Consider the following 26520-nt stretch of genomic DNA (forward strand, 5'->3'; position numbering starts at 1 on the left):
CCATGTTGCGGAAAACTAATGGTACTAATTTCTTTTAATGGCAACAGTAACTGAAAACTTCATTCACATGTCACCATGCATGTCAGTCTATTGTTGTCAAAGTGTAAACAAACTTTATTTTAAATGTGTGCAATTGATTTTGTGAATTAAATTGCTAAAATATTTTTATAGTCCTGAAAGAAAAGTGGTTCACGAAGTGTTAATGTATTTGTCGAAGAGAAATACTAAGGGTTCGGACAATATTTTCATTGAATAATGTTTCCGACAAAGGTTGTCAAATTGACTGACATGTTTATCGTATGGTACAGTCCACTATGAAAATTAGCTGTAGTCTGTTTCAACTACCTATTTTAAAGTTTTTTGTCACTTTCTAAGTTTTGAATTTTATGGAATTGGGAAAGAAGTACCGAGTTTGAAGCGTTCATGAGCAGACATTGCAGTTGAATATTCATGTTCTGAATTTGATTATTGATGAATAATAAAATAAATCCTACTAGCTCGATTGATGGTTTCATTTAATTTATTTAAACCAGGTTATCTTTAATAATATTTTTCGTTAATTTATGAAAATATCAAATTAGCCCGTAATCCTGAATCCTGATACATAAATTTAGCCTTTTAATTTAACACGTCATGTACGACTGTACTCAGTGTTGCACTATCAAATGCAATTGAAGCGCCTCTGTGCCAGGGTTTTTATGTTCCTGGTCAGGCTATACAATTCACAACTACTTACATTTACACAAAAATAGTAACGCAGTGACGCAGACCGGCCGAAGGCAAATTATTGCTTTAATTTAAGATATTAATCTGTTTTCTAGACCTTTCTCTCAAAAATAACTGTACCGCACATCCAGGCTCATTCAGACCAAATAAATATACAAAATAAAGTAATTGTTTGCAAGAGTCCTTGTGCGTATGATCATGGGCATCGTAAGAACTTCAGCAAAAAAATATTCGAGTTCAAAAACTAGACACTATGCGGTTGTATCATGAGTGTTATAAATTATGTAATTAAAAGATTCATGTACTAAATATTCGCCGCCTTTATGTTTATTTGGCTGAAAGTAAATAGAACTGCCGTCGATTGAATTGAATATTTTTTCACTATTAACTCAGATTTGACACATTAGACATAGGGTCGGCAAAGCTTTTTTGTATTTTAACTGAAATTTAAACTATATTGCGTTGGAAATCTGACACTGGAACATTAATTTGTAAGAAAACATAATAATCAAAGTCAATTTTATGAGGTAAGATTATTGAACATGGGTATGCCAAAAAATATATTTTGTGTAGCTTTTGCCGAGCCCTCGTTCACACCACAAAAAGTACAAAAGTCCTTCATTAACCTAATATACTATCAGTTTACCATCCGTTACTAACACTTGAACACTACCCGACGCTCCTTCTATATCAAATATTAAACATCTTCTATCTTTATAAATGCACTTTTTTAAAACTTTACATCTAACATAGAAATTAAAGTTGTATGAGAAATAATATTTCAAACACTCCTCTCGGCATGCGGTACCAGACACGATAATTCAAAGGCAGTTATGTGAACTTATCTTAAATGTATTATGTTGCATTGTTAGTTTGTTTTATTAATTTAACGTGAAATAAACAGCCAGATGTAACGAGAAAATGAAACCCCATCACACTTTTTAATCCGAATTTTTTTTGGTGTAAAAATTGTGTCTCAATTTTTTTACGAAACGAATGGTGTCACTAGTGGCGTATGCCATAAGGTACACAAAGCGATTTCGTTAATAGAAAATGGCTATCGTTGTTTTAACGGAGTCAAGATGTTGGTATATTATTGTAAACATTTAAAATTAAATTATAGAGACGTATATCATCCGGAATGTAGGTGTCTATTGATGATCATTGATATTAATATTAGTGTGATAAATATTGTAATAAAAGCACTGATAACAAACAAAAAATAAATGAGAACTATAGAAAAATATTACTTCACAGTCATTGTCTACCATCTTAAAAGTTAGCAACAAATAACTATGTATGTATATCGAATACTCAAGAATACTGAAATAATGATGGCTTTGCTTATCTCACACTTGGACTTACAATATATTTCTTTGGTGTTGTGTCATTTCATAATGAATATTCCATTTCTATTGGACGCTATAAGAATGGCGTACTAGGCCTACGTCGCCCTATGTTCTGTGCTGGGCAGTCCAAAATATTGATAATTTATCGAGTATTGCCCAGCACAAAGCACAAAGTCACTAATTACACGTATCTATGCTAAACTTATACAATAACTATATTTACAAGCCCTAGTCTATTTACACAAATGGAATCATTGAGATCATTACAATAACTTACAATATAAATGACGTTAACGAGGTCGGCTACAGTAATCGTTAAGTAAAATAATACTTTAGGAGAGACTGGTTTGGTACGCTACGGTACGCGGTTGTACCATACATGAGGTATTTTATTTTCGCCGCTAAATTCGCAGGGTTAAGTAGGGTGCCCACGTTTTCTGATTACTGGAGACAGATTTTTCTATTTTAATTTATCATATACAATTTTCAGCGAGTTTACACATTCAACTCATAGATGACTCTTGTTTGAGAAAAATGTAGGCACTCCAACTTTTTCTCCATGTCTAACATACTTCAGACTTAGCACTACCCACGGCAAGCTTATGTTTCTAGATCAACGGTCCTTTACATTTGCAAGGAATGATATTTCCAATAAATTCACTTTTTTTATCAATATCGCCTAAACTTTGAACTATTGCACAAAAAGCCAACAAAAAAAATATTGCCAAAAGTTGCAAGGCAATTTCACGACCTATTTTCGACATGACACACTTCACTGACATCTGCCAATTCTAGTGTACGCAACTGTCAAGTAATGACGTCATCAAGCAATTCTATTGTTGTCACCCAAAGTCCCCGGCTATTGTCTGTCATGACATAAATGAGGTATCATTTTTCAATTGTAGATGGCGTACTTAGTTCTTTTTAACTTTTTTGGGTTGAATGATACCCCACGTAACCTTTTCCTGGTCCATAGGTAAAGCAATAGGAAAATGATTGTTTATTATCATATTGATTCACGTTACAGAGAATAGACAATATTTTTTATTGCGCCACTCATTCTACTAAAAGATGACTTGAAAACGTCATCAAATATTCACTATCGGGACATTATCACACAAATCCCAAGCGTACACTCAAGTAATTGTCACACATCACTAAAAATCCCGCGAATTCCCGCGTACACTCACAAGTCATGGTCACACGAGTGCGTTTCGTCAAGTCCTGGCTCTGGAATGCAGCGTGTATCAACCGAAGCGCTCTTTGACGAGGAACATGAGCTTCTTCTTGCCTTTGTACTTGAGCTTGATCTCTTGGAGTAGGGCTGCGAACTGGTGTGGCCCGTCGTGCGCGAGCGCAAACGTGTCGCGCGCTTTGCCTGTGAACAAACGATTGCAATTAGATACTACACCTTATTCTCAGACCCTTAAGAGCCTTCAAGTTTTTTTTCGTACTCAAAATGATTTCCATATTGACTGGTTGAATTCCACATTCAGCGCTTTCCTGCTACCTTTATGAGATCGTTGGTCCACTTTGTGGGACGTCCCACCCTGCGCTTTCCAGTACGCGGCCTTCACTATAGAACCTTGCTGTCTCATCGGCTGTCAGTAGCGTACTATGTGCCCTGCCATTGCTACTTCAGCTCGCTAATCTGTCGGTACAATGACGCCACTAACCTAGGAAGTCGACGAAGTCCGCATTGTGCCGAGGGTATCCGCATACTGATGTGCACCAGCCGCGCGTGCGTGCGTGATGACGTCAACTGACTACTAACTGTCATTGGACCCGCTACTATGACGTCACTAACCTAGGAAGTCGACGAAGTCCGCGTAATGCCTCGGGCTGATATGGGCCAGCCGTGCGTGCGTGTTGGAGGCGTAGACCCGTGGCGCCGCCTCTAGGCATGGCGGGGGCGAGCGGGGCGCCTTATGGCACCGACTGACTACCAGCTGACATTGGACCCGCTGCTATGACGTCACTGACCTAGGAAGTCCACTGAGCTGATGTGCGTGAATCACGCACATATGGTGAAGAGCCCCAGCGTCTCCTCAAACTCAAATCATAAACAGTAGCTCTTCAAGGGTCACTGTGCATGTTTCCCTATCTTATAGCCCTTCGAGACAAACATTATAGCAAGTCTACTAACCTAGGAAGTCCACGAAGTCAGCATAATGACTCGGGCTGATATGGGCCAGACGCGCATGGGTGGTAGAGATCCCCAGCGTCGCCTCAAATGTCAAATAATACCTGTTTTGAGCCCTGCCAGCGGTTCTAGGCTGTCATGGAAAATGCTGGGAGGAACCATCACAATATGCTCGAAGGTCACTAACCTAGGAAGTCCACGAAGTCCGCATAATGCCTCGGGCTGATATAGGCCAGCCGCGCATGGGTGGTGGAGGCGTAGGCCCGCAGCGCCGCTTCTAGAAGCGGCCGCAGCGGCGTGGGCGGGCGGGGCGCGTGATGACGTCAACTGACTACCAACTGTGATTGGATTCGCTAAGATGACGTCACTTACAGTGGGGCGCCTTATAGCTACCAATCTTTTAAACCCTTTCAGGACTTTAAGACCAAATGGATGTGCTGAGAAGAAACGCCGGGACAAACATGAACGTGACTACGGGACTATTCCCACGTCTCATTCATAGAGCAAATCATGTGTAGCCAGAATCTACAGCTTGATCGCTAATCTTTGAAACTCTATCCAAGTGTCAAGTGCTGAATAGCCACGCTTGAATCTGACGCCACCACGCTTGAACGTGGCGCGGGCGGGCGAGGCGCGATGACGTCGTCTCTGCCAACTGTCATTGGACCCGCTGCTATGACGTCACTAACCTAGGAAGTCCACGAAGTCCGCATAATGCCTCGGGCTGATATGGGCCAGACGCGCATGGGTGGTAGAGATCCCCAGCGTCGCCTCAAATGTCAAATAATACCTGTTTTGAGCCCTGCCAGCGGTTCTAGGCTGTCATGGAAAATGCTGGGAGGAACCATCACAATATGCTTGAAGGTTACTAACCTAGGAAGTCGACGAAGTCCGCGTAATGCCTCGGGCTGATATGGGCCAGGCGTGCGTGCGTGGTGGAGGCGTAGGCCCTCAGCGCCGCTTCGAGCAGCGGCCGCAGCGGCGTGGGCGGGCGCGGCGGGGGCGGGCGGGAGCGCGAGCAACCAGCGGCGGCCACGCAGCAGCGACGGAGCACATCCGACTGAAGAGAGACATAATAATTCGTTAAACCTTATGCAAGCAAATTATCCCACTAAGTATCCTAAATACAAAATAATATTATGATTGTGTATAAAGGCTGATTTACACGTATTAAGTAGATAAGTAGGTAACGAAATTTTAACTTGATTTTTCTGTCAAGTTGGTGGGCGGGGCTAGCTGCTCGTCACTTGACACGTTTTGACAAGCAGTTTCATAGTAAACAAGAGCTTGACGTCTGGACATAAACTTAAAATTTAGTTAAAATTATCTACTTATCACCTTAATACGTGTAAATCAGCCTTATGGAGTGGGTTCACCATAATAGACCAGCGTAGTAGCGACTCACGGACCGGTAGTTTGATGCCGAAATCACTGGGCTATTGTCGCCTTTTTTATCCTTGTCTTGTATTTGGTAACCAATCAAACTGAATAATATGACAGAATAAGTTTGAAGTAAAAAAGTATGAAAAGATGTTAAACAAAAATAAACCTGTATACATTTGAACATATTGTCCACTCACCAGAACTGGCGCGCACTGCACGTTCTTGACAAGCAGAGGCAGCATCGCCTGTAGCTCCGCTCGGCCTAGCGAATGTGCTAGCGCGACCGCCCAGTGGATGTCTGCTATCGCTGGGTGGCTGTCCTGTAATGATAACACATGATGAGACTCGTATTTCATAGTCATAATTATTATATCATCTAAATATACCGCGATGTCAATATGCTTGGATTGTACCATTTATTGGGGTAAAACGTGTCAGTGAAGAGCTTGGCGAATTTCACAAGCCGTAGGGCTTGAAAAGCAGGTTTTAGATTTTCAGTCGGCCTTGTTTTTGATAACTAAATCTCCTGAGTATGTCGACAGGAACTTGCCTATAAGCATAGCTGAAATCTATGAAAACTTATTTAGTTGTAGATGTTGAAGACATGCATTAAGATTCTTCATTATAAACCCTAGCCTTATCGTTAACTTGGGCTAGTTCTGTACCTAATCCATGTATAAGTTGTAAAGCTAGCAAAGCTCTCTTACATGAGCCAAAGGCAGTATACAAGGTAGATTCAGTCTCTCGGTACACTTACTTGATTGTAATGAAGGTGCAGATTCCTCATGGCCAAAGTGGCCAGCCTCATCGCTCTCGCGGGCTGTCCCCTCTGCTCCATGTATCTGGCCACCGCGAAGAGCTGCGAAGACGCCAGGGCTCCTCTGGCGGCCGCGCCTCCGACGGCGGCGCAAGCGGCTTCAAAGGCGCCGGCAGAACCTTCGCATACTGATAGAGCGCTGAGAGCACAACCAGGGGGATCCTGAAAGTTTATACAATAACATAGTTTTTATTAATAATAATAATATTAATAAATATCCTTGGACATTTCACACTGTGCCGCTAGCTAGCCCCAAACTAAGCAAAGCTTGTACTATGGGCACTAGACAACGGATATAAACATACTCAATCGCATTTCAATTAAATGTTTCTGTGAGGGTGTTATGGGGGACAACTAAAGGCTGTCACAGGTCCATTATTACCAAACGCTTAAAAACTGATTCAACAGTCCAAGTTTCTGTTCTGGGATTAACCTTAATATTGAAGTTCAGAGCCTCATTTTATTATTGAAATTGAATGGAGGCTCCTTATGTCACCCATAATCAATTCATAATCAATTTTTAAGTGACTCCTATGGTAACACATAACAGGAATTTTGTTTTCATATGGGTCACTTAAAAATTAGGGATGGATGGTGAAAACGGACATTAGAGTCCTATTCTGAGTGATAGAGAGTATATGTAATTTTATGTTATCATCATGTCATACCTTGGCCGCACACTGTAGCGCTAGTGTCCTTGCACAGGCACTGAGTTTCTCCTGCTGCTCGAAGGTGAGCCCCAGTCTTAGAGCCGTCGCATGTGACATCGCGGCTGCCGCCACTGGGCCTGTCGCTTCTGTAGGCGTGAACAGCTCGTACCTAGAACGAACATAATAATAAGTTATTATAATTAAACGGTATCACAGTCTTACATTTGAAATGACCTAATAGGTTTAATTTCAAGATTCAAAACCTCTTAAGTCCTGAAATCCACCCACACCAACCAGTCAACATGGAAATCATTGAGAGTGGCCTATGTTCAGCAGTGGACGTGCTATGGCTGAAATGATGATGATGAAGTCCTGAAATTCACTTACCAATTTTGCATGATAGAAAGTAGCGCATCCAATCCTAACTCCGTCGCACAGGTGACGAGCCACCGGACCATTTCTCTTCGCCTCCAGTTTACTGACGAGAGAGTCATTCGTAACACCTGCAACAAATTAATATAATGAGTATAAATAATTTAACCTCAACCGATAACATTCGGGGAACAGCGGAGCGAAGTCTTTCTGACAGTTCTTCTGACTATGCAAAAAAGCACTGAAGAATAAATACGTGAATACTTGGCTACACACATGGATCGATCTTCGGGTTATCGTGATGTGTAGGTTACTGGAGATATTCGTTAAATCTTTCTGTTATAATAAGCACTGTACCTGTAAGCCCAGCTCGAAGGCGGCCGCCAGCAAGTCTCGGTGGTGATGCGGCGCGTCAGGCGGCGCCGCGTGGCGGAGCGCGTCTTGTGCCAGTCGGAACAGTTGAGCCGCGGATCGCACGTGCCTCTGAGCCGCTCCTAGAGCCGCTCTGAGTCGCGCTGGCGTTCCTCGCGCCGCTCCTGTGATAATGAGAGATTTGATCAGGGATTTCTAAAAAACTCGGAGAAGAGTAACATAAAAAAAAATATTTTTGGAGTAGAAATCGTAAGGAGGTGCGATCTAATAAAGATGCTGGTTTTTATGAACCATTTTCGAAATCATTAGTTGAGCTTACATAGAAGAAATGGACACCGTGAATGGAAAAGGACAAAATCGCAGCATTGAACGCTTAAAGGTCGTGCTATGAAGTTATCAACCTAGAAAGGATTTTTAACACCGTATAGCCCCTCGTTGCACTGTCAACCGCGAGGCGAGGCGTTTACGCTAAGGTGTGGATAAGTGGCGTTGCAGTACAAAGTTTCATTTCATGCTTCATCCATAACTGTTGCAGCAGCACTGAACGCATGTTGCACTCATCTAAAATACATACATAGCATTGTTGGATGCAGACCGCTTGCGAATGGTTGCACTAAAAGTTTTACGGGTAGCCACTGTGCAAATAGATTAGATAGACTCCCTAAAGGTATACCTAGTAGAGCGCTGGCGAGCGCCGCTTGTTGTTGCTCGGCGTGCTGCAGCGTGTGCCAGGCGCCGGCGCCCGCCATGCTGCCGGCCGCGCTGCCGGCGCCGTCTAACGCGTACGCCTCTTCCACCATCGGCAACCTGGAAGAAATGGGGTGAAAGTTTAGAATAGAGGCGCCTAAATTGGAATGTGGCGTGGCCCACTTTTGACAGCCTATAGCTATAGCCTATAGCTGCCAAACTACCATATTTTTCGGTTTTGAATTACTCGAGTACTTCTATTTGCATCTGAATTTTAGTTTGTTGTCGATTGATATACCTACACTACTTTGATACCCTTCAACAGCACCTTCGTACTGCGCGCAATAAAGAGTGAAAATAACGCACCTCATAGCCTTGTGAGCGCTATGAGGTACGTAGGAACCCGACGAAAGTGTGCGCGGGTGTCGAGCGTGGGTGTACTCTGGTCCCGAGACACGAAGAGGGCCCGCTCTCTAGTAGTGCCTTAACTACTTCAATTTATAGACAGAGAAGTAACGTACCTCATAGCCCTTAAGCCGGCTTTGTAAGCCAGTTCAGGGTCACTAGGTAGCAGGGTGTGGAAGAGGAACCTCGCGAATGTATGAGCAGGAGCCGAGCGTGGGTGTGCTCTGGTCCCGAGACACGAAGAGGGCCCGCCCTCTAGTAGTGCCTTAACTACTTCAATAGACAGAGAAGTGACGTACCTCATAGCCCTCAAGCCGACTCGGTACGCCAGCTCAGGGTCACTCGGCAGCAGCGTGAGGAAGAGGAACCTCGGGAAAGTGTACGCGGGCGCCGAGCGTGGGTGCACCCTGGTTCAGAGGCACGAGGACAATCCACCCTCTAACATAACTCCGATAGATAGGGGAAATATCGTACCTCATAGCCCTCAAGCCGACTCTGTAAGCCAGTTCAGGGTCACTCGGCAGCAGCGTGAGGAAGAGGAACAGTGCGAATGTATGCGCGGGCGCCAACCGCGGATGTACTCTCGTCCCGGACACGAAGAGGGCCCGCCCTCTAATCCCTTTGCAACTTCAATAGATAGAGAAGTGACGTACCTCATAGCCCTCAAGCCGACTCTGTAAGCCAGCTCAGGGTCACTCGGCAGCAGCGTGAGGAAGAGGAACCGTGCGAACGTATGCGCGGGCGCAAACCGCGGATGTACTCTCGTCCCGGACACGAAGAGGGCCCGCCCTCTAATCCCTTTGCAACTTCAATAGATAGAGAAGTGACGTACCTCATAGCCCTCAAGCCGACTCTGTATGCCAGCTCAGGGTCACTCGGCAGCAATGTGAGGAACAGGAATCTCGCGAATGTATGAGCAGGCGCCGACCGTGGGTGAACTCTGGTCCCGAGACACGAAGAGGGCCCGCCCTCTAGCAATGCCTTCGCGACACGTGCGCAAACTCCCGCGGCTGCTTCGCCTTCTACCCGCTGGAGCTGGCCTATTAGGCGCTCTTCCTGTAATGTGATGCTTGTTTAGGATGAAGCTTTCGAAATTACATCCAAAAATAGCGGCTTTTTAGCCTAGTCCTAGATTATGTGCTTCGGCCAGAGCTTCTCGCCTAGTTCAGACACCAGTTCTCTCACAAACTTATAAATAGTGCATAGCAATTTGTGTTTTGTTGTAATATTGGATTGGGAAAGAAAGAAATAAATGCTTTATTAAATTACATATCTGGCAAAATAAAGAAGAAATTTTAAATGAGCTATAAAGTAATTCTAGACCTCTTTATAAAGGAACTGGTGAAAAAATGGATTGCATATTCTATGAGTTTTTTTCTTACCTGCTTGCAGTACCGCTCTTGTGCGTATAGCCCACTGGGCAGCATCCTCTGCATGCCCAGCCCCAGTAAGGCGGCCTCTAAGGCCAGCGCTAAGTATGTCTCTTCAGGGTTTTTACTGCCAGCTACTGGCACGTGTTGATATCTAGAAAAGAATTGAATTAGGAAATATTAGATGCGACGTATATTCGTGTTTTATGATCGAATGAGATTCAACTACAGATTTAGTAGGTTTTTTACAAGAATCAGGGCGAAAATCATCGAGAATTAAAGAAAAGAGCCCTATTTGCGAAAGGCATATCTGGCTATAGGAGGCCTATGACGTCTTACATAAGGCTGACTATGATAGGCAGTTGGGAGAGTTACATTGATAATGTTAGCCCTCAAAAGCAATTATCTTTTATGGGAATGGGAAGGAATTACAACCTAACAAACTAACCTAGGTGGAAGCCCAGTGTTGGGCTCCTCGTCCAGATAGGCCGTGTGTAGGCGCGGAGAAGCGCGCTGGTCGTCGGGCGCCAGACACGCGTCGGCCAGGCACTCGTACACGCACCAGATGGCCTCCAGCGTCCAGCCCGTCCAGCATCTGCTGTCTGTAAAGAAAGCCATAAAGTGAATGACGTGTCCTGATGTCCTCGAGTCTTAGATCACGTGACGCCAAACGTGTGGGTCTCGGACGCCCCCTTTCTTGAAGCGCAGACGATCTTGGGTGCTCCTTGGGAGAGAGGCTTTGGTCCAGGAAGGAAATGCAACTGGGTGATGACCAGCTGTCTCACTAACCAAGTGCAACTTTATCACTCTCACTCTCTCTCTGGACATGGACGCCGGAGTCCATGTGTAAGAAGCGGAGCAGGACCAACGAAGGCAGAGTCTAGACCATGAGATAGCAAACTCTCTCTTCCTCGATAAGTCGACGTCCTTTGACACTCTTAAGGGGAGTTTTCCTGCCGATGATAGCAATAGACTACGATGCGCTGTCTCTCTCACTCACCTCGGCCAATACACCGGTGCGTATGCGACAGCGCACACGTGGCGGCGCTAGTGAGGCAGACACCAGAGTCCATGTGCGCACACACTAGCGACAGCTTGACACGATCTGCGCAGGCGCCGGAGCAGGATGGACGTAGCTAGAGAGAATGGTTACTAGAGTCCTAGTAGAGGATGTGATAGCAATGTACCTAGTGTAAGAATCTCCCTTCCTCGATGGGTCAACGTTCTCGACGCTCCTAAGGAGAGTCTTGCGTCCAGTGCTGCAATAGACTGTGATGCGACGTCACTCTCACTCACCTCGGCCAATACACCATTGCGTATGCGACAGAGCACACGTAGCCGCGCTAGTGAGGCAGACACCAGAGTCCATGTGCGCGCAGACCAGTGACAGCTTGACGCGGTCTGCGCAGGCGCCTGAGCAGGCACCGACGTAGTTAGAGAGAATGGTTACTAGAGTCCTAGTAGACGATAGCAACGTAGTTTAAGAATCTCCCTTCCTCGATGGGTCAACGTTCTCGACGCTCCTAAGGAGAGTCTTGCGTCCAGTGATCTGCAATAGACTACGATGCGTTGTCTCTCTCACTCACCTCGTCCTATACACCGGTGCGTATGCGACAGCGCACACGTGGCAGCGCTAGTGAGGCAGACACCAGAGTCCATGTGCGCGCACACTAGCGACAGCTTGAGTCGGTCGGCGCAAGCGCCTGAACAAGCGTCGGCGCATGGTATCGACTGCAATGCGACGTCTCTCTCACTCACCTCGGCCTATACACCGGTGCGTATGCGACAGCGCACACGTGGCAGCGCTAGTGAGGCAGACTCCAGAGTCCATGTGCGCGCAGACCAGTGACAGCTTGACACGATCTGCGCAGGCGCCAGAGCAGGATCGACACATGGTATTGACTACAATGCGCATTCTCTCTCACTCACCTCGTCCTATGCACCGGTGGGTATGAGACAGAGCACACGTGGCGGCGCTAGTGAGGCAGACGTCGGAGTCCATGTGTGCACACGAGTGCGCTCCTTGGGGAAGGATGCAGACCAGACTCTCTCTATCTCTCTCTCTCACTCACCTCGGCCAATACACCGGTGCGTGTGCGACAGAGCACACGTGGCGGCGCTAGTGAGGCAAACACCAGAGTCCATGTGCGCGCAGACCAGTGACAGTTTGACACGGTCTGCGCAGGCGCCGGAACAGGCGTCGGCGCCGGCGCAGGCCGGGGCGGGGGCGCCGCCGCTGGAGGAGGCCTCGCCGGCGCCTACTTCGTGCCACCGGTGTTGGGCTACCTCCTGGAACAATTAGGTTCCAGTGGTCAGTTGTGATGTGGTCAAATATCTCCCACCTCTCATTTTATTTTCAGTACTGGATATCCAATTTAGTTACTCTTGTTCACTACTGGACAGGTGTCTCGTTTGATTTTGATTTACAACGCACTTCGTGGTTATTTAGGCCCAACCAATGAAGGTTGAATAGTCCAAAAGTTGACTTGGCAGGGGCTTACAAATATTTTAACTATTACAAACAATGTCAACTTTTTTTATGTAAGAAAAGGCACACCTGCTGTTAAGTGAGATGCAGTCTAGGATGGTACATATCTACCCTGTAAGTGTTTATTCACTCTTGCCTTGAAAAGGCCCAATTGCGATACGAGAAACACATGATAAATAAAATTAAATTAGGTGATGTGGAGAGGCTTCAATATCGGAAAACTTAGAATTAAATTGGAAACAACTAGATTTACTAGATTATCAATTCCAATGAATAGACAAATGGAAGTAAGAGTCTGATAGTAGGTACTAGAGTCAATCTTTTGCTATCTTTAATCAAGGATAAGTTTCACCTGTCGATGCCTCATCGCCCTCGCTGCACTGACGGCCAGTCTTAAAGCGGCGGGAGCACGTCCGTGAGCTCGTAGGGCCTCTATCCGAGCCCCCACTACTGGCAAATGTTCTGTAATAAGAAATAGTATTTTAATGAATCTTTCTTGACCTGTTACAAACTACTTTAGAAGACCAAAATTAACAGGAACCTTGAGAGATTCTGAACTTGAAGTTACAGTCGCTAGCACACAAATATGATTTTTGTTAATAAATCACTATAGTATCTAAACGCACAGTTGATGGCACAGTGTTTAGGGTTTAATTCACAGGTAAATATATAGAAGTACCTAGGTAAGTGATAAACTTTTTAGTCACAAAGTTTAAAACACGTAAAGTATTTTCCGACAAAAACTAACCATGATCTTTGAGGATTCCGAGAGAAGCTTGGTAAAAGATCAATTTTCCTGCCATTAGCAAGTTTAATATCACTTACCATGCCATAGCGGCTGTCCTAAGTCATTAAACTTGGGGTAGGGTTGTGGTACTGTAGCAGCCGAGCCACCAGCCTTCTCCGGTTTTTCAGGATCAGAATACTCGTCACTGCTGAGAATGTACTTCAGGTGCTCATTCTCCCAGCTTATGTCAACCGCGTCCAGCGCTCTGGGGACAAAAAATACATGTAGGTACTCGTACTTAGCTATAATCAAAATGACTTAGAAAAATTTATAAATACGTAAGTAGCCATCTTTCGGAACTACTCAGTACTCATCTTTGGGTTTCAAACTGTAAGTAGATTTTGGCTATAGGTACAGTATATTGGGGAAAGATTAAGTTATGCCCTCAGACACTGTGTCAGAAATTCAGAATGCGCTAGACTTGTAGTTCAGTATCGTTTACTTTGTGAAAGATCCTCAGGGAACTTTAATTCAATATCCTGACTCGAAGGACCATGTTTTACAATTTTAAAATTGAAAACCTTATGCTGTGTTTTGATTCGTACGAGAGTTTGGTAGATAGGCAAAACTGATCTTACTTGTGGAAGACAGTCCTTGGGGTCAACGAAGGCGCCGGCCGCGAATTGTGCAGTCTTAACCGTTTGCTAGCTCTCCTGTATTCACGTTCATAACTGCAACAAAAACAAATTTTATTATGAATTTATCAAGATTTCCCCAGTATTCATATACCTACATACATTCAACAGCTCATCAGACATTTTCGTGGCAAATACGAGTTAACTGCGCATCTCGTTGGAATGCGACTCTCCCTCGCACTAACCCACACATATTATTATCCCCGCGTTCGCCCCGTTCGTACCAGAGAGCGTCGATGTGACGTCACGGCCGACAAGGTGCGTAGTTAACTTGACCAGTAGGCCTAAGATGCGCGCCGTGATAGGCGGTTATCACGCCATTTTATCGATTTTGCCCATACAAATTGACGTCGATAAAAATTATCACGGCGCGCATCTTAGGCATACAGGTTGTAATTATTTTACAACTACATAAGTCTCTGGATTATTTCGTTTGATGTACTATCGTTTGTAGGTAAACACTGGTAAGATTGAAAGTGAAGTCGAAAATACTAACTTATTAGGCCTAGATTCTTCATCGGAACTCTCCGAATGGGAATGCAAATCTCTTCTTTGTCTTTCTCTATGTCTTTCTCTGTGAACAAAAATATTATTTAGACAATATTTAACACGGAAAAAACTTACCTAGAGATTATTGGAGCAAAAAATAGCACTATCAAGGAAATCTAACACCCGTATTCACAAACGATGCTTGCTTAAGTGAAGCAGCAAATTGAACGCACAGCGTTGAATAGAGCTCTGTGATTGGTGTGTGACCCTGTGCGTCAACGCGCACTGTGAGAACTCGTAGTAATGTTTGTGAATAGGGGTGTTAATATCGTAGCTTTCTTTCATTGTCTACACTAATATTATAAAGAGGAAAACTTTGTTTGTTTGTTTGGTTGTAATGAAATGAAACTACTGGACCGTTTTTTAAAAATTCTTTCACCATTCGAAAGTTACATTATCCACGAGTAACATAGGCTAAATTTTTTTTTAGAAAAAAATAGGGTTCCTTAAGGCCATGATTTCCCAAATTGTCGATATTTGACCGATTTTGTTTGCAGATAGTTTCTAAATGAAAAGATATTTTAGCAAACAAAAAATTGTAGGAGTAAGTTAATGTCTTTAACTAGGGCGACAACTTTTCCAAAACACGATATTGCATAGTTTGTCCGATAAAAAAAAATCCCAAAGAAGTACTTCGACGGCTTTTTTGTTTTACTCTCATATATTCATTTTTAACATTTTACACTTAAAATATATACTAATAGATAGGACTTTGTATTTTCTAGGTCGACAACTTTTCAAAATTTTGTTATTGCGTCTTATTTAGTTACTATGGTGAAAAAATGTGAAAAAATCGGCCATGACGGCTTGGACAATCTCAATCAGTCGCGCGGTGGCGCTTGCGGAGGACGGACGCGTGTCAGTTTTATTCCTGTGACAGTTCGCGATTTGTCAATATTTTTGACAAAATCGCCTCTGTCTGGCGGGTGGCGAGTCACAGTATAATAATATCAGTATTACTGGAGAAAGCTAAGAATTTTCAATCATGCATGATACATAGTACATTTTACTGAATAAATATTTTTGATTTTGATTTTTTGATCAATTTTTCCTAACACTTGTAACTTAAGTGAATGACAAAAGTTCTCGATCGCAGCCTTAGAAGGTCCCATTTTTGGGTTTTTCGCTTATATCTCAGAAACTGTCTAAATAAATAACTATGCGTCCTAGCGATATTACATTACTATTGCAACAAAATGAAATCTCATTTAATTTACTTCTCAGTCAAGTACTTTTTTCAGTCAAGTTTTTCGATAATATCTTGTATTGTTTTCGAGATATCTGCTCTTCATAGTTTTGTAAAACTTAAACATTTTTGCCTTATATTTTTCAATAATTATGAGGAAATAGTTGCCATAATTTACAATTAGATGATAATATTAGGTACTTTTTGATGATGAAAGAATATAAGGCGAGTCATCAATTCTGATGTTTCACAAATTTTTAAAGATGCTGAATTATAAAACTAAATGGCGATACAGTTATTTAATTGATACCATAAATAATTATTTTAGAAGTTTACTGCTTGAATCTGAGTTACAAATTATAAAAGGGCAGAAGAGGACCTCTAGGCAAGTTGTTTTGAGGATTGTTTACTATTTCTGGGTTTACAATGATTAATTTAGAGTCATTTGCTTAAATAGAATAGCAAAATGTAAAAAAACATTAGTATTTCATATTAAAATGGAGTTTACATTTTTGTGATCATTTACTTACTATTTTTGTCGATAAAAAGTATTTGTTTGACTTAATATTATCATCTTTATTTGACATTATTGATTGACAAACATTTGTGTGCATGAACATTATAATAATGTTTGTTTCGGGCTGGGTGTTTTCTAACCATAATATGAATGTATTTATTTATGTTATGTTATTTAAGTATGTTCATATCCCATAGTACAAGCTTTGCTTAGTTTGAGACTAGAGGCGCAGTGTTAAAATATTATGTCGAAGGATATTTAATTTTATTATTTATTTATTCACTGTTTGAAGGTTACGGTTTAATCCAACTTACGGCTTGTTTTTACACTATGGCGTCATCGCGTCGCGCGAGTGTCAGCGCGAGTGTCAGTGCGAGGTGTGCGGGGGCTGAGGTAAACGAATGCACGGCATCGAGGCGGTAAATCCTAGCCTTAAAATATGTAGATAATGTAGTCCACGCGCGCGAAGCTGAGGGCGGAAAGCTAGTGCTTTATATTTCTGTGGTGTTTGTTCGTACCTGTCTCTCTCCTCTCTTTCGCGCAGTCTCTCTCTGTCTCTCTCCTCGCGGTCCCTGTGGCGTTCTCTGTCCCTGTCTCTGTGGTCTCTGTCGCGATCTCTCTCGTTCCTCTCCCTTTCTCTTGCATACTATAAAGAGAGAAAATAATTAGGTACATAAAATCAGGAGAATCAGTAAGTGCCAAAAAAGGAGCCTAAATAAAGGGGTTTGCGGTCAGGTCAAAGTGAATGCGGACCACATAATGTATGATTACTTTGATCTGATGATCGCAGGTCGCATCTAGTGTGGCAATATATGTAGTGCTATTTGTAATTGCTTTGCCTGGTCCTTATAATACAATTTCTCTAATGTAAAGTTTAATGTATTTTGACTAGTTTCAAAGTAATTAAGACTAATCAAAGACGTCCTGATAAGATCATACTTTGATAGAGACCATTTAACACCCATCTCTTATAGGCACTTCATTCACTCACTCACCAATGGAAAAGATCTGTAGTCCGGATCCTCAGTCGGACAAACTTCCACCGCCGACCACTTTTCCAGCAGATGTCGCCACTGTATCCTGTGGTGCTTATTACTCCCAGGGTCCAGCACTATGCTGACCCATAAAGCTCCTAGCTGTTCCCACAGTTGCCTGCATTTCTCCGTCATGGGGGTGTTCTGGTTCCTCCAAAGAAGGAGCCGAGGGTCTGAGAGGAATTGCTCGGTCATAAGCATGAGCATCCGAGGGCCATTTGAGTCTTGCGCGCGAAGCATTTCTCGTACCTGGTAATAAGAACGACTTTTAAAAATCTTCTTGATAATAAATGTTGACAATTTTCTTAGGTTTAGAGTTAATGGGATACTTTGTATGGTAAAAAATGTATAAAAAAATAGAGCTCACCTTAGAAAATAACGAATTAAGCTGCTTATTTGCATTGTAATAAGTCCCCTGTAATAAGTACGCCCGCACTTGTTCACAGACCTGAAAAAATAATGAAATTGATTAAAACAATCTCATAGAGAAATGATGACATTGATTAAAACAATCTACAGAAATACATAAAAACAAAATAGGTACCAAGATGTCATTCATAAAAGAAAAATAACGCATTTAAGGCCAGAATCAAAGTTTTAAAAAAAGTTTTTACTCGAGTAGTTTTTATTTATATTTTTTGCAATTTTTTGTGAACTTTTTAGATTTTTTTAAACAAAATATTTTTAATGGCCAGCATTATTTTATGAACTTTATGTGTAGTTTTATATTTCTGCTGTTGTTCAGGGTCGTTGGCAGAAAAAATATTCGTGCCGTTTTTCAGATTCGGTTTTCACTTCAGTTCCTAATCATGATTGAGTAGAGAAGCCAAGCCTTATATCCAGTATTGTTTGTTCTAATGTAAGCTGAAAGCAAAGCAAAGAAGTTTTACCTGCTGTTCATCCAAGTGCCAAGCATGGTGCGCGTCGGGCGGCGGCCCAGCCGTGGGGTCGGGCGCGCCGCATATCCTGTTGATAGCCGACCTGGCCTGCAGGACCTCGTCGGCCAGCCTCTGGGCGGTTGGCAGCACCTCCGTATGGTGCTCCGCTATCAGGTATTGCACGAACTTCTGCAGCTGCTGCCTGTCCATTTGGAGCAGGGTTTCTGGAAATACCAGATTGGATATTATATTTCTGAGAGTAAGCGTAGTCATTTCCAGAACTAGAGTTACCATTTCGAGGCCCTTTAATGATTGCATTGCATGCCTGAGGATTACCTCAGCACTTTTCACCAGTTTGAAGCTTTAAGCTCTTTGAAAGTAGTGGTCATTCGTGATTTTAAGATAACATGATCTATTTATCTAAATACAGTCATGAATCGAGTCGCATCGAGTCTTGCTGCAAAGTGCTGTATACATGATCTCTACATTATCAAAATGTCAAGTACGTACTCATTTAAGAAAGTTCAAGAGCTGAATTAAAAAGTTATTGACCTCCTTTAACTTAATTGTTGACGGCCAGACCACTCAAGAGTCAAGACTGCTTTTCCTAGTCTCGAATAGCCAAACTTGTTGTTATATTCTTCAATCCACATGCTATCATGCTCCTAACTGCAGGTGGAATGCTCATGCTCATGAGCTCATGATATAGGCACCCGCAGCCATACGGAGTCGGCACTCCTGATGCGGTAGAGAGCCAGCGCGACGACATGACGTCACGCCTGTTATCTACATGCTGTAATGCTCCTGACTGCAGGTGGAATGCTCACCTGATATAGGCACCCGCAGCCGCACGGAGTCGGCGTTCCTGATGCGGTAGAGAGCCAGCGCGACGACATGCTGGCACCAGAAGATGTCTCTGGCCTCGCAGCTGACGTCACGCCTGTTATCTACATGCTGTAATGCTCCTGACTGCAGGTGGAATGCTCACCTGATATAGGCACCCGCAGCCGCACGGAGTCGGCGTTCCTGATGCGGTAGAGAGCCAGCGCGACGACATGACGTCACGCCTGTTATCTACATGCTGTAATGCTCCTGACTGCAGGTGGAATGCTCACCTGATATAGGCACCCGCAGCCGCACGGAGTCGGCGTTCCTGATGCGGTAGAGAGCCAGCGCGACGACATGCTGGCACCAGAAGATGTCTCTGGCCTCGCAGCTGACGTCACGCCTGTTATCTACATGCTGTAATGCTCCTGACTGCAGGTGGAATGCTCACCTGATATAGGCACCCGCAGCCGCACGGAGTCGGCGTTCCTGATGCGGTAGAGAGCCAGCGCGACGACATGCTGGCACCAGAAGATGTCTCTGGCCTCGCAGCTGACGTCACGCCTGTTATCTACATGCTGTAATGCTCCTGACTGCAGGTGGAATGCTCACCTGATATAGGCACCCGCAGCCGCACGGAGTCGGCGTTCCTGATGCGGTAGAGAGCCAGCGCGACGACATGCTGGCACCAGAAGATGTCTCTGGCCTCGCAGCTGACGTCACGCCTGTTATCTACATGCTGTAATGCTCCTGACTGCAGGTGGAATGCTCACCTGATATAGGCACCCGCAGCCGCACGGAGTCGGCGTTCCTGATGCGGTAGAGAGCCAGCGCGACGACATGCTGGCACCAGAAGATGTCTCTGGCCTCGCAGCTGACGTCACGCCTGTTATCTACATGCTGTAATGCTCCTGACTGCAGGTGGAATGCTCACCTGATATAGGCACCCGCAGCCGCACGGAGTCGGCGTTCCTGATGCGGTAGAGAGCCAGCGCGACGACATGCTGGCACCAGAAGATGTCTCTGGCCTCGCAGCTGACGTCACGCCTGTTATCTACATGCTGTAATGCTCCTGACTGCAGGTGGAATGCTCACCTGATATAGGCACCCGCAGCCGCACGGAGTCGGCGTTCCTGATGCGGTAGAGAGCCAGCGCGACGACATGCTGGCACCAAAAGATGTCTCGCGCCTCGCAGCTGCATGTCACGCCTGTTATTTTGCATCTGTGGATAAGAAACAAATGAATTAACGCCTCGTTAAAGTTCTAATCAGTGTGCCTACCATGAGTTTACGTTAGCGAATACGTCAAAAGATTCTATGAAGATTTTATTTCTTGAAAGTAGCCGCTAGGGGCGCTGCACAATATGTCATACATTTAAATGTCATTTTTTTACGCAGTCGCTAGCGAGCACACCTAACGTAAACTCATGGTAGGCACACAGGTTATTAAGATTACGTCTCTAATTTACAAAAGGCCAAAGGAAGATTTGGCTTGCACTAACCACGCTGGACAAATGAGTTTGGGAGGTCAAAGCTTAAAAATAGCATTTTAATGACAAATTCACCAGTACAGAGTCTCATACAAAGCAGTAAATGTTTTTAAGTATTTTGTTTTCAGTATATCGCCAGGTCAGTCATGCCAATTGTTATGACCTGCCAAAGTGATTTGAAATGAATCAATAAGACTTGATCTTCAGTCACATGTAGACAAATCAGGTTGATAAGAGCATGTATCGGCCTAATTTTAGATTTCGGTGACGGTATTTGGTATTAGTATTGGGAGATTTCCAGGAATTTGCCTATATTATTATCTGTGCCTAAAATATCATTAGTTACAATGAAATTATGAATGAATTCATTAAGCACTGCTTTGAATGGGAGATACTATCGATCGTCACCAACAGATGGCGTTGCTCGTACATTAGATCACTGACACTTAACAGCAAAACGGATTTAGTTGAAACTACGAGTAAGTAGAGCACAAAATCTGTGCTGGCTAATTTGTTATTGTTTTTACACAATCAAATAAATATAATTAACTACAAACTTACATACGGATTGGGGGTATTGGAACATAACAATACAAGATCGTATTTTGTTGTAAAACTACGCTGCACATTCTTTTAATATCAAACACTTCTTTTTAATTTACAAAGCTCTATCTAAACTATCGTCTCTATTATGATAATTCTTCCGAAAAGGTATTATTCTAGTGCGTTGCCCTTTAAGTTAATAAGAGCCTCCCCTGAATCGGTTAGACCCACGCGGCCAACAAAGGCGGGTCTTTGACACCTTTTGTTTTTGTTTGGCACATCGTACAGTCGGGCTCAGAAAGAACGCCTTTTTAGAACAACAAAATAGAACAAGCTTTTGTCTTGTTGTAAACCTATAAGATACCGATTCGTTCCTCTATTAGTAAATGGATAGACATTATATAATTTTTTGGTGTCATTATGAGACCTGTTTTTAGATCATTTTACATAAAACATTGATATGTATTTAAAAGTTAGTAAAGCTTTTATTTGTAAATATTTTACACAGGTTAAAACCCAGTTCTGACATATTTTGTATCTGACTCTACCTACGTTTTTTGGGCTACTGATTTATTAGAGGCTGCTTATTAATTGTGGTAAATGACAAGGTTGTGTTGATCTTTAAAAAAATGCTAATTACAGTTCCAGTTTACGGTTTTTGTGAGCTTTATCGAAGGTTGGAGTAATAATGCCCAGGTAAAGTTTAAATACGGACCTTTGTACTAAAAATAAGAATAGAATACACGTGGTATTACGTTCAATTAATATGTAGAGATTATGCGAGATTAGTTCCAAATTACGCTCACAATATGATCAGTCATATTTCAAAGGCTTATTTATTAGCCACTATATTATTATGCACCGTCCACCTACAAGACTGTCTCTGTCACTCATACTAGTATACACCACTAAATTTTAATCACCGAAAAAAAAATTCTGGGTAATGAGTTATTGATACTGATCCCATTTGTGCAAAAAAAAAAAGAGTAAAATAAAGTGACTCAAAATATCCTCCTAAAATTGGTAATTTATTGACCCACGCGTCGCTAGCACTATTTAAGTACAATAATGTCTGTACCCCCAGTGAAAAGGGATCTAAGTCGAAAATGGTGATTTTTGGGAAATCGCATTTGAAGTTAAAAAAAATCCTGCTTCGTCGCTATTAGAGATAACTGGGTAAAATATTTTTTAGGTGAAAGGTAATATTAGATATGATTAGGCAGTGTGCCAGTTTGGGAAATATAGCATGTAGTTTTTTCGTAATTAAATAAAAACCCAGTTATATCGCCATGCACGGCAACTTTACATTCGTGTAAAGTGATGTAATGGGACATAAATCATTTTACACCACACTGAATTGACCACCCGCTAACAAGTGTAAAGTGATACATTTTACGCCATTTCTGTTGATATTTTTTTGTTTCTTTAATTTTAGAAAAAGTTGTAAAACAAACATTAGTAATTACACTATGAGGAATCATTATTTCAGGTTATTTAGGGTAAATCGTCCAAAAATTTCTACTTATATCAATATACACCAATTTTGTGATGAGAAAAAAAATGTGTAAACTGATCTAACTAACATAATAGCGATCTAAGTATCCTAATAATTATGTGTAAAGTGATATAAGTGGCGATTGTAAAGGAATAAGGCTAGAATTTTAGAGTGGATTCTAATTATTTACTCCTTAAATGTTTATTCTGATCTGAAACTACTATTTTATTAATTATTACACCATATACCATGAATGATATCGGCCTAAATCACATACATTATCTCCTATTTTAAAGTAAGTATAGCTGAAGCAATTGTGTAGTAAAGACCAGAAACAACAATGGTTTCACATCAACTAATTAGACAGGAGACAGAGAAAAGTTTGTTTTCTACAATTACCCTAATAAGAATCAAACCCTGGACCAGAGATGGTGATGTCAAGCTATATTGATTGCTTTTTGGCTACAGAAGGATAATATAAAAGTAAAGTCATAAAATGCATTTGTTTTTAACAAAGAGGCTTTTAAAAAGCCCTTTAACACGTCCTAGTATTACTTGAACCCTACAATTATTTTGGGACATAAATGGGCCAGTGCTGAGAAGAAGCAGCGCAAGAAATTTAGCCACCCTTGTCAGCCTATTCTTAAATCATAAATAACTTGAAAATATCGAACTGCCTACGGCGGGAATCTTCTTAAATCAATAGAGACATGAATTAACAAGACATGTTATACTTGCGAGCTAAGCAGATAAAGTCCAGCAACACATGTCATTTACATAATTATTTACTTTATACATAGTTCAATTCATAAGGACTTTCGTAGATAGTTTCAACCGCTCCAGATCCCCCCCAGGTAGCAGCAGCCTATCTAGGTCGCTACAGGCCTTCTGCAGCGACCCTGGTGATTGGAGAATTTGAGCCTGTTGATTGCTACGCTTGTGCACTCCTTGTGCACACGTGCTGCGGTTTTTCTTCTGCCTCCATGCATCTTCTGCACAGTAGGCTGTCTGTAACAGCTATATTGTGTAGGTGTTTGTTTAACGTACCTGTTATTACACTTAGGACCTTGCGGATGTTGTCAATGCTTAGTCTTATGAGGCTGCGGGAAAACTTTTTCGATATATCCACAACTGCATCTTTTGTTTGCCTGCATCTTTCACAATCTTTCCATTCTGTGTGGTGTTATTTTTCTATTTTGGAGCGCAGCCAGGTCTTGATCTGTGCTTATGGTATCGGCATTATAATTGTTCCGGACCAAATACCGTCGTGTACGATCCCCTTCTGGCCAGTTCATCTGCTGCGTCGTTGCTCAAGGAGTTACTGTACGATTTGATCCACTTCAGGAGTGCAGGGTAACGCCATTTGCGTCTAAAAATGACTTAGGAGCGCGTCATGGCATTCCAATATAAGTATTATAATGTAGTATATTAAGTTGCTTTGTATTGCTTGCACTATCTGAGATTATTTTTATATTCAGACCTCGGATGTCTATGGTTGCAATCGCCTGTGCTGCTCTGATTGCATTCTGCTTGGAAAATTGTATTGTGTGTATCTAGTGTTGTAGATATTCTTAGTATATTTAGGTAATTCGAGAAGACACCAGCTCTCGTACCTTTTTGGGTTTTGGAGCCGTCAGTGTATATCCTAACTTCATTGATTCCAGAGCAATCTTTCGTTTCCGCTGTAAGCTGGATATTATATCTCCAGTCGAAGATGTGAACACAGAGAATTCTGTCGATGGGTGCCTCGGTGAGAGGTATTTCTTTTATTAGGGTTTTGTGCAGGATCGTGGAATGTCCTGTCTCCTTGTTTTGCTTTTATATGCCGTTCTTACCTTTAAGTCTTAGAGCGGCTGCTTGCGCTTCCTCCTGAATGAAGAGGTCTAAAGATCTAAGATTCAGAAGGTACTCAAGTGATGTCGATGGAGTGGTTCTCATACAACTAGTGCCCGCTATGCTTACTAGGCGGTGCAGGCTTTGGAGTTTTGATCTTGCTGTGGATAGTTGTGTTCTGTGCCACCACACAAGTGATCCATAATAATATGTGTAAGAGGGCCATACAATGAGTCTCTTGCACTGATGGAATGCTATACAGGCCATTTTTATTTTGTTCTCGACATGACTCGCCCAGTTCAATTTGTTGTCAAAGGTGATGAGTTTTGTTTATAAAGATTTCTGGTAGTTGGAGCTCTTGTAAATTCGATAATGCACTTATTAAGTACTTTTATTGACAACGTTAGGCACTATGAATTCAATTATATGTTTTACTAGTAGATTTATTAAAACTATTAACTAAAGTTCTTTGATTTATAAACTACGACATTATTTTTTCCTTTAATCTGACGTTTGGGCTAAGTTGTATCATTTTACACCAAATAATTAACCAAATTATTAGTTGCGATTTTCAAATGTTTTTGATCTAAGTAACTTACAACATTTTACACGTCATCTTATATTGTTAATCACAAATTCAATCTGCACAACTTCAATCGTGTAAAAAGTAGTAACACGAGTCATACCTCTTGACACAACAAAAAAGTGAAAGAAGCCTCCGGTACACTTTGTTAAAAGTAGACATGTATCAATATACACGAAAGAAAAGTTCACAAAGCGTTACTTGTATCATTTGGCACAAAATTATTTTCTCTTCTATACGTCGTAGAAACATACCGATTAGATACAAAAATAGCTAATTTTTCAGAGATTTACATTATGTTATAAAGTCAATTTTGATCTAAGTCGAGTTAGATCCCTTTTCACTGGGGGTACAGATGTAACACTTATTAAAATTAAAAATGGTCTAAGTTAGCTAAGTATGTAATAATAACACTGGAAGCGTGGTCGAGGCGTGGTCGAGGCGTGAGCGAGACAGACAGATCGATGCAACGTGCGAGCGCGTACGACTACTCTAGCGAGCAGCGGAGTGACCCAGCTGTGACGCGTAAAATACGGACTAACGAAAATTTAATAAAAAAATTAACTTCATGAAAACCATTTCTTTTTTCTTTTGTTTTCAATATTCCATACGTTTCTACATTATCGGCCGTTTGGTGTAGTGGTTCGAATCGGACTACTATTCCGGAGGTTGCGGGTTCGATTCCCGCACAGTACAAACATTTGTGTGCATGAACATATTTGTTTGTATTGGACTGGGTGTTTTCTATGTATAATATGTATGTATTTACAAAAAAAAAAAAATATTTAAGTATGTTTATATCCGTTGTCTAGTACCCATAGTACAAGCTTTGCTTAGTTTGGGGCTAGCGGCGTAGTGTAAAATGTCCAAGGATATTTATATTTATTTATAACCTGTTAAAATTTTTTCTGTGATAAAAATTTAGTGGTGTATAAACTTTCGAAACTTCAGATACATAACATTTTTGGGAGTATCCCCCCAGGTGTACCTCATGAAGCTGTCAGTTGTCAAACTTACCTGTCAAACGAGACTGTGACCCTGTAGAGCCGTTCGGGCTCCGAGCACGGAGGCACGGCTGCAGGCGCCCGCACCACTCCACTCAGGTGGAACCCTGGAAAAGGAGAGAGAGAAGGTTATAGTCTGATGTATTTTGAAATAATGCTGGGACTACATTCTTATGATTGAGGAGTGTGAGAATAAGGCTGGGACTATAACTATTACTTTTTTATTTATTTTTAGACTATAATATTTTGTATATTTTAAAGACTGTAAACCCTTGAAAAGGAAGCTGACAATAGTGACTGAGTTTCTTGCGCTGCTTCTTCTCAGCACTGGCCCATTTATTGTCCGGAAGCAGTGGTAGGGTTAATATTGGGACGTGTAAAAGTGCTTTCTAAAAGCCT

The 26520-nt window shown here is 42.2% G+C and overlaps 1 protein-coding gene across 1 annotated transcript; it reads right to left on the reverse strand.

The window, feature by feature from the left end:
• Positions 1 to 716: 716 nt before the first annotated feature.
• Positions 717 to 26228, reverse strand: LOC114358023 (zinc finger SWIM domain-containing protein 4-like; the record flags this gene model as incomplete). The annotated part of the gene is made up of 28 exons (XM_028311880.1): positions 717 to 3453; positions 5092 to 5278; positions 5799 to 5921; positions 6359 to 6580; positions 7087 to 7237; positions 7456 to 7571; positions 7798 to 7976; positions 8486 to 8619; positions 9737 to 9960; positions 10287 to 10428; positions 10723 to 10876; positions 12347 to 12563; positions 13115 to 13224; positions 13588 to 13754; positions 14128 to 14220; positions 14681 to 14758; positions 16955 to 17082; positions 17432 to 17719; positions 17838 to 17918; positions 18361 to 18572; positions 19176 to 19317; positions 19477 to 19583; positions 19625 to 19744; positions 19786 to 19905; positions 19947 to 20066; positions 20108 to 20227; positions 20269 to 20396; positions 26135 to 26228. Coding segments are annotated over 28 exons (4088 nt in total), but the record flags the coding sequence as incomplete, so codon positions are not given.
• Between the last annotated feature and the right edge of the window lie 292 nt (positions 26229 to 26520).

Source organism: Ostrinia furnacalis, unplaced genomic scaffold (assembly GCF_004193835.3).
Source record: "Ostrinia furnacalis isolate ACB-3 unplaced genomic scaffold, ASM419383v2 OfSCF3624, whole genome shotgun sequence".
Classification (NCBI taxonomy): Eukaryota; Metazoa; Arthropoda; class Insecta; order Lepidoptera; family Crambidae; genus Ostrinia; species Ostrinia furnacalis.